At 37.7% G+C, this 14,847-nt stretch overlaps 1 protein-coding gene across 1 annotated transcript; it reads right to left on the bottom strand.

Moving 5' to 3' along the window:
- Nucleotides 1–3,815: 3,815 nt before the first annotated feature.
- Nucleotides 3,816–11,524, bottom strand: LOC114698404 (keratin-associated protein 21-1). Its single transcript, XM_037210005.1, has 2 exons — nucleotides 11,291–11,524; nucleotides 3,816–4,473 (listed from the first exon to the last, which is right to left on the bottom strand). The coding sequence occupies exons 1-2, from the start codon at nucleotides 11,484–11,486 to the stop codon at nucleotides 4,124–4,126; spliced, it is 546 nt and encodes a 181-aa protein (XP_037065900.1). The 5' UTR covers nucleotides 11,487–11,524; the 3' UTR covers nucleotides 3,816–4,123.
- Between the last annotated feature and the right edge of the window lie 3,323 nt (nucleotides 11,525–14,847).

The following is a 14,847-nucleotide window of genomic DNA, read 5'->3' as shown; positions in this document are numbered from 1 at the left end:
TATATGCATATATGTAGAAGTGAGAAAATGCAGTGTCAAAGCATGGGCTGGAATGTGCAGTAAAGTTGAATAATCACATTCTGCCTCAAGTCATATGTTGGGTTGAGTGTCACAGATACCCCCAGGGAACATGTATTCACTGCAGCAATATTGTGGTAGAAAGAAACCCATGGCAGGTATGACCATATCTGCAGTAAGAAAGAGCAAACTCATAGTTAATGCCTCATGGACCAGCATGCTGCAGCTTCAATATAGGACCTACCTGTAGAATTGATAGCCACGATGGAACTTTGAACACAAGTAATACTAAGTGAAAGAGGGTTTGAAAAAATGCATTAAATAGTATCATTTACTTGAAATAGTGTGATCAAGTCTGTTAAGGTTTGAAATGGCCGAGACAGGTGAGTACATACAAGTTACAGTATAACTATAAGTAAGAGGCAGGAAAAGATTGGGCAATGAGAATAACTAAACTAAGCAACTGTTTATGAACATGACAATGTTTGGCCTCTGAATGCATGTGTGTTAATTTTTCGCCTCTCTCAGGGTCATAGAAAATTTCTATTACAAAGATGCTTGACTTACTACTATTAGTATTTTTCCTTCTTCTTAAATATAGTCATCTTCGTTATTGTTCCCTTTAGTAAAACTATCATATATCTATCATAACCTTTCTAAAATACTATTTATGTTTTACTGATCAAGAATTGAAAAGTTCAGCACATCACCTCCACTCCCAAAAATCTTACCCTTTTCTCTAAAGGAAAGATTTCCAGAGAGATTATCAGCATCACTTTCATATTGGGGTAAAAAAAAAAAAAAGGAAAAAGAAATGTTAGACTAATAAAAGAAATATATCCATTTTGTACAGAGATTTACTATTTAAACACAAAAAGAAATTCTCCTAAGTTTCAATTTGGAGTGTTGTAGATGCCTTCAGTCAACAAATTTTTGGTTTATAGTTTGTTTTGATTCAGGGGCTCACTATAGAGCTCAAGGCTGACTTCAACCTCATTTTATAGCCCAGACATGAAATATACTCAACAATATTCTTGTAAAACAAATCAATCCAGTGTTCAGTCCCTAACAGCATTTTGATATTTACTTACTCAGCTTTTCATTGGCTACTTTACAATCACAATATTAATGGCAGTCAATCTTTCTGTGTTACTTATAAATTGCCAAGACTTCCAAGTTGGTATAAACTTGTAGGAGTGATTCCATAAGGAGAGGTCTCCCCAAGACCAGTCACTCACTGGCAGCTGCCTGGAATTTTGAGTTTCTTGTTGGTGTACTGCCCTCCATTTGCATATCTCAAATTACACACCAGTAAATCTGCTACGTTACCCTGGACTTGGCCTTGATATAAACAGTAATGTATCTGTCTCCTAAGTCTGAAATATCCCACCCCTCTGGGTCCAATCTGGAGACACAAACAGCACAGCAGTTTAATCAAACAAATTCAATATGAAATTATCCATCTGTAGCAAAAAAGAAACTAAAATTTATCAGAATCTCTAGGTTTGGAGGAATCCTCAAAGAAGGAAAACTAGACAAGAACGATACTCGCCTGACTAATTTAGAAACTGCTGTACTGTGCCAAAGAGTAAGGGCATTGTGCCCTTAGCAAGAAAATGTAGTTACCATCTGAACTTCTTCTTCACCTAAGGGGAAAAATGCAAAACAGAACATGAAGAAGTCTTGAAAGGTGATGGACGTGTTTATGGCTGAGTTTATAAGCATGATTTCAGAGGTACAAGGATGTATTCAAATTGACAAATTATATACATTACATACAGGCAGCTTTGTTACATTAATTATAGCTCTTAGAAACCACAAAATATTCTCGTTCTTCAGTCCAGGGGGAGCAAGCGCAGGACTGCCACTGAGGGTGCTATCAACCAAGAGTGGAGGAGTGAGGCGGTGAGAAGCCCGGACCCACAGGCGAGCCCCTCAAAGTGGAGACTGAGCAGGTTATAGAAGGTGTCTGGCTTCCGGAAGGTCAGCGCGGTCAATTGTCGGCCTTAATTTCTGAGCAACCAGAGTCCTATTTACGAAGTTGTTACGGGTGCCTGTGTGCGGTAGTGCACTCCTCCCTGCCCTCCTCACAGCGGTGGAGCTTCACGCTTTCCACTGATGTCTTTGATCCGCTTGGAGCTGGTTTTTGTGCGGGATGAGAGCTACGGTTCTAGATTCATTCTTCTTTAAGCCACTGTCTAGTTTTCCCGGAACTATTTGTTAAAGATGCTGTCTTCTCTCCATTGTATAATTTTGAAGTGTTTGTAAAAATCCAGGTGGCTGTAACAGCACACACGTAGACCTAGGTCTTCTGTTTTGCCTCATTGATCTACATTTCTGTTTTTGTGCCAGTACCATGGTTGAGGGGTTGGTTTTTTTGTTTGTTTGTTTTTTGTTCAAGTATAACTTGAGATCAGGTATGATAATGCCATATTCTTTTTTATTCAGATCATTTTGGCTGTCTTGATCATCCCATATGATTTTTAAAGATATTTTTCTACTTTTATGGAATCAAAAAGCTTTTGTTTATAAAAGGATGCAGTCATTAGAATGAAGAGAAAGCCTGTAGAATGGGAGAAAAGTCATGGCAAACTATACATCCAAAAGAGGATTAATATCCAGAATGTACAAAGAACTCAAAGACCAACATATCAAGAAAAATAAAGAAATTCAATCCAAAAGAATAGGCTTTTAATATGACCATAAATTTCACAACAAATAAATACAAGTGCCAAATAAACATTTTTTAAGTGTAAAAATCATTGGTCATCAGGGAAATCAAACTAAAACTACTTTGAGATTGCCTCTCATCTCAGTCTTAATGACTGACCTGTGGTGATATACTGTGTACCCTAGTAAAGTTTGCCTTGAGGACCAGAAGACAGAGCCAGCCACTAGATTAAACATAGAGGTCAGGCAGTGGTGGCATACACCTTTAATCCTATCACTCGGGAAGCAGAGATCTGTCTGGATCTCTGCGAGTTCAAGACCACATTGGAAAAAGAGCAGTGGTGGCACACACCTTTAATCCCAGTACTGGGGAGCACACACTCCTTTAATGCCAGGAAGATGTCTGGGAAGAGAAATGTATATATGGCATGAGGAAACAGGAATTTACTCTCTTGAGGCTGAGAACTTTGTAGAGTTAAGCTAGTGGCTGGCTGTTCTGCTTCTCTGATCTTTCAGCTTTCACCCCAATATCTGGCTTCAGATTTTCTATTAATAAGACCATTTAAGATTCCTGTTACACTGTTCATCATAAAAAAAATCAACTGACAACAATAATTGGAGTGAATGTGGAGAAAGAGGAAACCTTGTTCACTGTGGCAGGAGAGTAAGCCAGTATAGTCTCTAGAGAGATTGTTGTGGGTGTGGAGGTTTTCAGAAGTAAATTGCATTATGACACAGCTATACCACTCCTGGGCATATATCCAAAGGACTCTACATCCTACTGACACATACTTGCTCAACTCTTTAGAGTTGTGTGTTTAACTGAGGGTGCCTAGAACCACCTGGAAATTAGAAGAGATTATCATACAACCAATGCCCTAAGGGAAGGAAAGTTGAGGTGGGGAACTCTTGGGCTACTTAGGTAAGGATAGTGTGGATGACTTGGGAACATATGGGGACACTTTATTAATAAAGTCACCTGCCAACCATACAAGATTTATCTCACGTAATTCAAAGAACATTATATTTCAGTTATTTAATTTCAATACTCTATTAATTAATGATCACAATTACATAAAGGAGTCTATACTTCTTAGTGAATCGTTTATTTTATTCAGAAACTGGCATTTTTTTTCACATTCATATATTCCAACTGGACATTTCTTCTGTGCCTCTGAAGACAGCTGCAGCACAGGCTCCAAGAGATGATTGTGAGGGTTTACACTTCAAAACCAAGTAAAATCAAATCCATCTTTCATGATGTGCTGAAAGTATTCAGGCTATACCAGGAGCAAACTGATACTGTGAGATGTTTCCAGGTATCAGCACACAGCTGTCAGTCATTCCTTGAACTCACAGTAAATAGATGGAGGTTCCAGTTGGACTTTCTCTTGCAGTGCTTGTTCCCAAGCTGAAGGAAGAATTGCCCTGGAGACTAGCAGCAAGAAGAGTGGCATTTTCTGTAGCAAAGAGGTCTGTAGCTACAGCAGCCAGAGCTGAATCCACAGCCATACCTGGAACCATATCCACAGCCATACCTGGAACCATATCCACAGCCAGAGCCATATCCACAGCCGTACCTGGAGCCATATCCACAGCCAGAGCCATATCCACAGCTGTACCTGGAGCCATATCCACAGCCAGAGCCATATCCACAGCCATAGCCAGAGCCATATCCACAGCCATAGCCAGAGCCATATCCACAGCCATAGCCAGAGCCATATCCACAGCCATAGCCTGAGCCATATCCACAGCCATAGCCTGAGCCATATCCACAGCCATAGCCTGAGCCATATCCACAGCCATAGCCAGAGCCACAGCCAGAGCTGTAGCCACAGCCTCCACAGGAGTTTCTGTAATAGTTGCAACACATGGTGTTGAGAGATTTAAGTTTCAGTTGAGAGGTCAGATATTTCTGAAGTGAAGCTACCATCCAGTCTCTTCAGACCTTTATATACTTACAGGACTGGATGGCTCATGCCATCACATGGGTTCTTCTCTCTTTTTACAGCCATGTTCCAGAAGTTAACTCATCCCCTGAACAGTCATGTTAGGAATTCACAATTTACTTCTCAGGAACTCACACAAACATTTAAAGAAATAGATATATTTTCTGAACACTCAAACTTATGCATCATAATTTATTCTCCATAAAGTCATTTTATGACCATGACATAACAGAAAACATCACCAGCCTATGTGGAACCTGTGAAGATGTGTTTTTCACTATATTATTGAAGTCCTCGTTTTCACATGCTGTATACTTAGAGTTAAGAGCATCACCAACAGTAAGAGCTGGAGCTTCACTCTGTGACTTGTTCTCCTTTCCTCATGATTCATCCTCCCCATCAACAAATCTCTAAATTCCTTTTCATGGATTCTAGACAAAGAAGTATATTTTAACTTGCTACAACCACTTTTTAAGCTTCCTCCTTCCCTCTTATGGAAGTCTCATCTGTCTGTCCTTCTGTAGGTGGGTTATGTACTTCTCTTTCTTTCTCTTTCAAAACATGTTATTAAATTCCTATGTATTAGCTTCTGAGTATATTTATCTCATGCAGTTTAAAGGTGAATGGATCCAAAAGTTTCCATGTGAAGAGTTGAAAATGTTTTGGTTCAGTAAGTTACTTGTTCAGTTTTTAGACAAATTGAGTGGAAAAAAATTTAAGCAGGTCAATTTTTGTGAGATTACTCAATCTACACTTAGATTTGGTCAGTGTTTCCATGCTTCCTTATACAGTGTGATTAATATATAAGAATTATTCTGGATGAGTGGAGAGCATATGTAAATGACATCTCAATCAAATGGTATGGAAATATAACTAGAAGCAGAGTGACTTAGTGTCTTGTTGCCTGGAATGGTTATTATAGCAAATAACCATGCTGTGTGCTTCAAGGCATCTATAAAAGGTGGTTTTGGCCAAGGGGGCAGAAGCATGTTTGTTAAGTATGCATATGATCTCGTCTCCATAAATGGCCATAACTTATAGGAGATCTCTACTCTTATCTAAAAACTATGTGCTTAATTACCTTTTTCTCCCACTATTTCTATAGTGATGGGTTTCCATAAATTACTTCTCTCCCATTCTTAGCGATCTTGAGCATTCCCGTGTTGGCCGTCGCTGGAGGATCTTCACCTTGACCCTCTTTCACTCTTCTGCTCACTGTAAATGTGTACTACCCCTGGCTCGGCTGTCATATGCACACAATCACACCTCAGTATAAAAATCTTCAAATAATTCTAAGTCTAGTCAGTAGTCGTAAGCCACATATGAGACAGTAACAGACAATTCAACACAAAATCATTATTCCATGAAAGATAAGAATTTAAATATATTATGAATATGGTCATCTAAGAAAGTCTAGCAAATGCTTACTGGATGAAACTTTATAAAAGGCATCATTCCCATTTAACAAATGGACTGAAATCTGTGCTATAGTCCACAATGGGGTACTTGGCACTTTGAAATCCATGAGAAGCAGCTATCATGTTAAATATTCCTGTCATGATTTTTTTTTTAAAAAAAAAAAGCAGAATAAGGAAATTTGACAGGGATTAATATGTTTGATTAATTACACATGACAGATTTGCATGTGCAAGCATAGCTCTAAAGTCAGGAATTTATATGCATTACATTCACACACTTTATATGAGTGATGTCTCCATAAGGATGATGAACAAATACACAAACAAACACGCCTTGCTGTGTAGTCATTAGAAAAGTGGGACTAACCTGCCGGAAACATAGTGACAATCATCAGTGCGTTTTGGAAACAGGCATGGGATCATAAAAGGCTTCATAAGTGACAGCCTATGATGAAGGAAGAGAGGATAGATGACATTGTCATCTGGTTCCATGTATATGGCTAGGAGGCTACCCATAAAACAAAAGCAAAAACAAAAGCCATGGTGGTACAAAGGCCTAACCCAGTAAGGGGGAACTGGAGAGGGGGAGACCCCTGAAGCTCACAAGCCTAACCCCAGGCCATTGAGATGACCCTATCCCCCAAAGAGGGAATGGAATGTCACTAAAAGCTGTCCTCTCCTTTCTACACGTAGCAAACATATGTGCACATGTTATACACACGGAGGTGGGAGGTAATGAATAATACAGCACCCTTCCTTCTGTTCTGATGTCTTACTTTTCTTTTCTCAGGCCATACAACTCAGTCACCTGTTACATTCCTGAACAGGCATGGCAAGAATGGGCATCCTTTAGGAAAGGCTTTAGATTTTCCCTGTTGAATATAATGTTAGCATCAGACCCGGTATGTACACTTTAATGTGTTCAGGTAAACTGATTACAGATCAAAATAGTTGAGAGTTTTTTATTGTAGACTGTGACAAGTATTTCTAATTGTCTTTTCTAAATCTGGTACTATTATTACATGAGTTTTGCCTTTCATTGTGTTAACGTGGTGTGTCCTGTTGTTTATTCAAGTGTAGCAAACCATCCTTCCATAACAGGACAAATTCCACTTGTTCATGGGAAATGACTCTCATGATGCCTTATGGGTTTTGGTTTGCTAACTGTAGAAGATTTCCACATCTGTGTGCATCAAAAATGCTAGCCTCTTACCTTGTTTGCTTACCATACTCTATCTTCCTTTGGTTATAAAAACAAAAAACAACAATAATAAAACCACTGGACTCATTAAACAAATAACAAATATGGCAGAGTCCCCTACTCTTCAATTCTCTGGAAATGTTATAAATGGTTTTACTTTAGACCTTTAAATATTTGATAAGGAAAAGTGACAGTTGAATGATGAGCCCTAAATGAGACATCTGTATCACTCCTCTTAAATGCCCAGGAAGCATAATCACAAAAGAGGGTGAAAAATATTATAGGCTCCAGAGAATGGAAAGGGTCACTACAAACACTGTCTTCTGCATATATCCTACTGTGCCTGATTAATATATCTTGCCCGCTCTGATTTTGGGATATACTAATGGAATTATAATATATTTCTATTAACGAATTCCCATATCATAATATGTAACATTCTTCATTCTGTTTTATATTTCTGTCTATTTCTCATGATAATCTCTTCTCACTTGCTATTGTTTGCCACTTACACAAATTCACTTTTAATAGATTATGTTGTTAATTGTAAAGTGAGTTTCTGTTGGGTAGCAAAGAGGTGGGTGATGTCTTATTACTCAGTTAAGCATTGAGTGTTAGTGATTAGATAATTCTAATCATTTTGATTGAAGCTATAGCTATGGACATACTACTGCTATTACTTAGATTATTTAATTATTAATGAAAACCTATAAATGATGGAGGTAGATTATTTCAAAGTTCATCACAAATGTAATATTATTCCTCATAAATCCACAAATAACTGGACATCATTTTTCCTTGGCTTGTTGAACACATAGTCCTTACTCTATTCTTTCGAATGTGTTTTTTTTTTTCATTTATTCTTCCCTTACAGAATCTAGAAGTGATTGGAAAGGATTAATTAACTAAGCTTGCATTTTAAGTGTGAAAAGTTACTCAACCTTACAACAAGTAGAGATCCCAAAAATTGAATCACTTCATGACAAGACATGAAGAGAAGCTCTTCTGTTTTTATACCCCTCTAAACATTTCAAAAACTTCTCATAGTGTGAAGAGTATTTTGCATTAAATTCTAACAGTTGATGTAATTCTTTTTAGTGGTAATTAATTCCACATCATACATAAAAACTAAGATTTAATATGCATAAATATGCAAATTATTCATAATATGAATAATATGCATAAAATGAAGAGAGCTTAATATGCAGTTCGAGATAAATGTGAAAACACACTAGTAACACAGAGTCATCACCTAAAAAAGGGATGGCCAATCAATTGAAATGATTTACTGCCTAGCAGATTATGCAGAGAAAACCTTCTCAACATAGATATATATGAAACTGAAATTAAATATAAAAAGGAAGCTTCTTGGCCGGGCGTTGGCACACGCTTATCCAGCACTCGGAGAGAGCAAGATGCTGTGAGTTCAGCATCTAAATGAGTAGAAAAAAAAGAAAATTTGAAAAAAAAAAAAAAAAAAAAAAAAAGGAAGCTTCTTGGCGGTTAATGATCCAAATGTAAAACATAAATATTTTAACAAATGAGTAAAATGTAGAATTTTTTGGCTTTTTTACATGTTTTCATAAAGTATTTTTATCTTTTCCTCTCCTCCAACTTCTCCAAGAATCATCCCCACCTTTCTACCCACACAACCTTTTCCTCTCTATTATTTAAAAGAAAAGAAACACAAAAAATTCCAGCAAAACAGATACAAAAATATACAGCAAAATACCAACACCTCCCCTCAAAAAAAAAAGCAAGACAAAAATAAAATAAGTTCACTTTGTGTTGGTGAAATACTCCTGCGTATTGACCCTATTCTGAAGTGTAGATAACACATACAGTGAGACTCCATTGGAGAAAATGAATTTTTCTTTGCTGGTGGGTATCTATTTCAGATAGCTTCTTGGTTAAGAACGGGATCTTGTGTCCACTTCCTTTTCTCAGTACTAGAATCACATCTGGTTTGAACCAGTACAGGCCTTGTGTGTGCTGCCACAGTCTCTGTTGGTTCATATGTGCATCAGTCCTATGGAGTCTGGAAAACATGGTTTCCTGGGAGCCATCCATCACCTCTGGCTTTTATGAACTTTTTACCTCCTTTTCTACATGAGTCCATGAGCCTTGAGGGGATACAGAACTCCCATTTAGGGTTGAATGTTTCAAAGTCTTTCACTCTCTGAACATTTCTAGCAGTTCTGTGGTAAGAGCAAAAGAGGGTAGATTTTTATGACTCTTTATGATTATGGAATGGCAAATTTCTGTATCTGCAACACATGGAGAACCATGAAGCAAATAGAAATAACAAATATAGGTAAGTACAAGATGTAATTGTCTTTATCATAAACCCCTCCTATTTACAAATGTCTATGCCCAAATGGGCACATGGTAGCAAAGATGAATCTTTCAAGACAAAGCATGCTTAATGATAAAAAAAGATTTTTCAAAGATAGCCAATATGCTTTCACCACCTGAAATGCACAGAGGAGATTAAGATGTCCCTTACCCACTAGCACTAATATATTTTGCATTTTTCAATATTTATATACACAAAATAAGATGTCATACAAATAGGATTCATATCTAGACAAAGAACTCATTGCATTCAAATAATCCTAGCATACATAGTGTGAAGCCAATGTTTTTCTTTGTTGCTAATATTTTTCTGCACAACATAAAGTTTTGCAGTATAGAATTTTCCAGTGGTCAACAAATGAACCCTTTCACATTTGGAGGCTTCCAGGTTTCATACTTGCATAGTAGGTATATGCAACTTATAGAATGATCATTTCTCTGCGGACCAGCTGGCAGGTGTTGAAATGTGATAGAATAAATTAGAAAATGGCTGAGAATGGATGATGGGGAAATGAATAGAAATCAAAACAAAACTGCAAGAAAAATAGTGACATTTGAAAGGGCACAAAAAGCCCATGGGAACAATAATCTAATGGGAAAGGGGTGTTTTATTCAGCTCACTCTTCTACCCTGTATGTGACACAAGTGTGTGCCTGCACAGTCAGAATTCCCATCAGTCACCTGTTCACTACTTAAAACTTTTGTTCACTTAGATCTTTGTTCTTCTCCCCAGAACCCCAAATCTATCAGATTTCAGAACACGCTGGATGACTGACATGGTAGCTGCTCACACACCTCCTCTGCTCAGCCACCTTTAACTGTGAGTGGCCACAGGAGCGTGTATTAGGCAAATATAGATGAGCAGGAAGGAGGCAGTTCCTTTTCCAAAAATGTAAACCAAGGTTCTCAGTAAGCTTTGATTGCCCTCACCATCCACCATCCTTGTTTTCATGCCTAGATCATGAGCAAAATGGGGGTCACATTCATCACCCTCTTTGAAACATAAACATAAAAGTAATATAGCAACAGCAGGAAGAAAAATCCTAGTCCTTTCCAATGATTTGGGTTCTGGCATATTTTTTGCACTCTAAGACTTCTTATTTCACATATTTCAAAAGTGTTAGTGTTCAAGTATATAATAATTAAAGATAATGCTGACAGAAGAATCCAGACTTCATGGTAAATAAATTATTTTATTCAGAAACCGGCATTTCCCCCACATTTGTATATTCTAATTGTACATTTCTTCCGTGCTTGTGAAGACAGCTGCATCACAGGCTCAAAAAGACAGTTATAGTCCAAAACCCAGGAAAATAAAATCCATCTTCGTGATGAGCCAGACTCTTCAGTTTATATCAGGAGCAACTGCGTATTGTGAGAAGTTTTCAGCTGCCCAGCACACAGTTCTCAGTCATTCCTTGGGCTTGCAGGGGATGGATGGCGATTCTAGTTCAGCTTGCTCTTACATTGCTTGTTCCCAGAGTGAAGGAGGAATTTTGGTTGGAACTAGCAGCATGAAGAACGGCATTTTCTGTAGCTGCAGCAGCCAGAGCCATATCCATAGCCAAACCTGGAACCATAACCACACCCAGAGCCATATCCACAGCCATAGCCAGAGCCGTATCCACAGCCATAGCCAGAGCCATATCCACAGCCATATCTAGAAACAGACCCACAACTAGAGCCATATCCACAGCCATACCTAGAACCATATCCACATCCATAGCCAGAGCCGTATCCACAGCCATAGCCTGAGCCATAGCCACAGCCATAACCAGAGCCATATCCACAGCCATAGCCATATCTTGAGCCATATCCACAGCCAGAGCTGTATCCACAGCCTCCACAGGAGTTTCCGTAGTAGTTGCAGCACATGGTGTTGAGAAGTGAGGTTTCAGTTGAGAAGCAGAGGGATGTTTCTGAAGTGTGAATGTCATCCAGTCTCTCCAGACTTTTATACCCTACAGATTGATGGCTCATGCCTCACATGGGCTCTGCTCTCTCATTTTACAACCATGTTTCCAGAATGAATTCATTCTCTGGAAGTTTTGTTAGGAATTCACAATTTACTTACTACTACCCTAGGAACTCAAACAAGCATTCAAATAATAATAATAATACATTTTCTGAACAGCAAAGCTTAGGAAACTATAACTTATCCTCTATAAAGTCAGTTCATGACCATGACACAACATAGCACATCACCAAATATGTATGACCAATTAACATATGTTTGTGATTGTGTTTTTCAAGGTCTTTGGAAATATCAACTGTATAACCTCATTAATGGTAAGGAGAGTCATTAACTATCCCCATTAACTGCTGTTAAGGAAGAATCATTGCACCAACTTAGTTTTCATCATACAAATCAGTCCAAATTACCTTTCATAGAGTTTTGACAAAGACTTGAGTTTTGAACCTACATCTACAGCCATAACTCAGTTCTTTCTGAAGGAAGACTTACTAACTCCATCATTCCCTGAAAGAACTCTTTCGATTAAGTTCCTTATGCATCAGTTACAAAATGAGACTTAGTCTTATCATCCACTGACAAATATTTCCAAGGGTTATCACCTAAAAGGTTGAAAATATCTTGGCTCTATTTTTTAAATTGTTGTGTTTCACTTAAATCAAATTCTTACACATTAGTCAATCTTGGCAATTACTCAAAGTACACTCATACTAATTCAGTATATAAATGAATATAATTACTTTTCTCTAAAATATAAGTAGCCAACAGTGACTACTTCCATATGGATGGAGTAGATGGGTAAATGAAAGATTTTGATCAAAGAGTATGTTCTAAGAGACTAAGTAAGGGACACAGCTCAACACAATGAAACCAATTTATGGCAATCCCACAGTCACCATCATTCTGAACAGAGAGAAATGCAAAGCATTCCCACTAAAACCAGGAACAAGTCAATGATGTCCATACCTGTTCAATATAATACTGGAAGTCTTAGCTACAACAATAAGACAATTGAAAACGGCCAGATAGAGACTAATAAAAAAGGAAGAAGTCAAATTATCCTTATTTGCAGACGATATGATTTTGTACATATGGAACTCAAAGACCTCACCATAAAATTTCTACAGCTGACAAATTGTTTCAGCAAAGCAGCAGGATACAAAATTGACAAACAAAAATCAATAGTCTTTCTATATACAAACGACAAACATACTGAGAAAGAAATCAGACAAACAGTACTTTTCACAATTTATCAGTAACTATCAAAGCAAATGAAAGAACTGTATAGTAAAGACTTAAGACCTTTAAAAAGAAGTGAAAGAAGACAACAGAGCATGGATAAACTTCCCATGCTCATGGATCAGTAGGATAAATACTGGAGTTCTAAGTACAAGGAGCATTATTTAGAGTCCTATTGCACAGCACATGCTGACCATGATAAATAACCATGAATCATATTTACAGACATTTCTGGAAGAACTGATTTTAAGTGTTTTCAGACTAAATACTATATATATATATAATATATAATATATTATATATATATATATTTCCATATATGTGGAACATTGTTCATGAGAACTTTCTCAGTTGAACCATTCCTTCTAATTCTCCTGGTCCTACTCTCATTTCTCTGTTCCAAAACACCATTTCAGCAGGATATTTAATGCCACTGCTTTGATAGGTTTCTGCAGATGTGATATGTATGGTGGTCGACTTTTCTGGGATTCTATTTTCATCTTTGCCTTTAACTTCATGCTATCATCATCAACTGATTCCATGATAAGGGTGTCTACTGAATGTTTCTTAGGAGTATTCTTTAAATGTTTCTGCTCTGGGAGTCATGCTGGACTCTGATCAGTATGCACCTTTATATCTTTCATTAAACAACAGGAAATTTTGTGTCTTAACACTGATTCAACTACTATAGATGCAGAAGTGACCTCTAAGCTGAAGATCCTCTAATTAACAAGATAACAGCCATATAAAAGTTCAGTTTTAGTATTTAGAGAAAAAAAAAAACCTCCCAGACAGTGAAACCCCACAACTACGATACATGTGAGACTCAATGCTGTGGATATCGCTCTGTATAAATAAAATACTGGTTGGCCAGTAGCCAGGCATGAAGTATAGGCGGGTCAAGCACAGAAGAGAATTCTGAGAACAGGAAGGCTGAGTACCTTCATATAAGCCATGAGTACCAACATATAAGATACTGATAAGCCACGAGCCACGTGGCAAGGTATAAATTTATAGAAATGGGTTAAGATATAAGAATGGGGCCAGGCAGGACCAGGAAAATTCTAGCTACAACTCAATGTGAAACTTTTGTTCTCTGAAAATGTTGAAGGGATCTTAAACAGGGTACTGAACTGTAGCTTGAGTTTTCCTGCCTTGCCCACAGTCAGGACAAATCAGTCACCCACCAGTCCCACAGCCACTCAGACCCAAACAAGTAAACACAGAGACTTATATTGCTTACAAACTGTATGGCCGTGGTAGGCTTCTTGCTAACTGTTCTTATAGCTTAAATTAATCCATTTTCATAAATCTATACCTTGCCACGTGGCTTGTGGCTTACTGGCATCTTCACATGTTGCTTGTCATGGCGGCAGCTGGCAGCGTCTCCTCCTGTCCTCCTGCCTTCCTGTTCTCTCCATTCTCCTTTCTGTTAGTCCCGCCTATACATCCTGCCTGACCACTGGCCAATCAGTGTTTTATTTATTGACCAATCAGAGTAATTTGACATACAGACCATCCCACAGCACTGAACCTGATGTATAAATATTTCAGGGAGTATTGTAATACAGCTATCAAGATTCTATTATGAACCTAAAATTAATTTTAAAAAAGGAGAGTAGCTGTCACGTTGTAGGCTGCCATCACAAGCTTGTCAGAAGCTTGTCAGTGCTCTCCTCCTCAAGTTGTCAATTTCTTTATTACAAGTCTTTGTGTTAAAGTCCCCTAATTTTTTTCTATTTAAAAATTTACCATTTATAATGATCAGATAAGTAGTCACAGTGGACTCTGTTTACAGGGAGGATCATTACCCATCCAATAACTTCATAGTTGGAGTATAATTAAACCCATTTCCTAAAACCAACTCTATAAGCTTAATCAGAGCACTCTTGTGTCCATGCTGTATGTAGACCAGAGCTCCTCAGAGAAATAATAACAGTCGGTATTTACTTTAGATGAGGATGGTGGTTGAAAGAAGGAAAGTTTTAAAGAAAACATGCAAATTTTCAATTAGTTATGATGGAC

The sequence above is a fragment of the Peromyscus leucopus genome, chromosome 12, assembly GCF_004664715.2.
Source record: "Peromyscus leucopus breed LL Stock chromosome 12, UCI_PerLeu_2.1, whole genome shotgun sequence".
Taxonomy (NCBI): Eukaryota; Metazoa; Chordata; class Mammalia; order Rodentia; family Cricetidae; genus Peromyscus; species Peromyscus leucopus.
The sequence above is the reverse complement of the archived record's forward strand: the minus strand, read 5'-3'. Positions and strand labels throughout refer to the sequence as shown.

Excerpts from the sequence above, each read along its gene's own strand:
- LOC114698404 (XM_037210005.1), bottom strand. The coding sequence starts at position 11,486 with ATGTGCTGCAACTACTACGGAAACTCCTGTGGAGGCTGTGGATACAGC. Across the intron at positions 4,474-11,290 it reads TGGCTGTGGATATGGCTCTA|GCTATGGCTGTGGATATGGC; the intron begins GTTGTGGGTCTG and ends GATATGGCTCAG.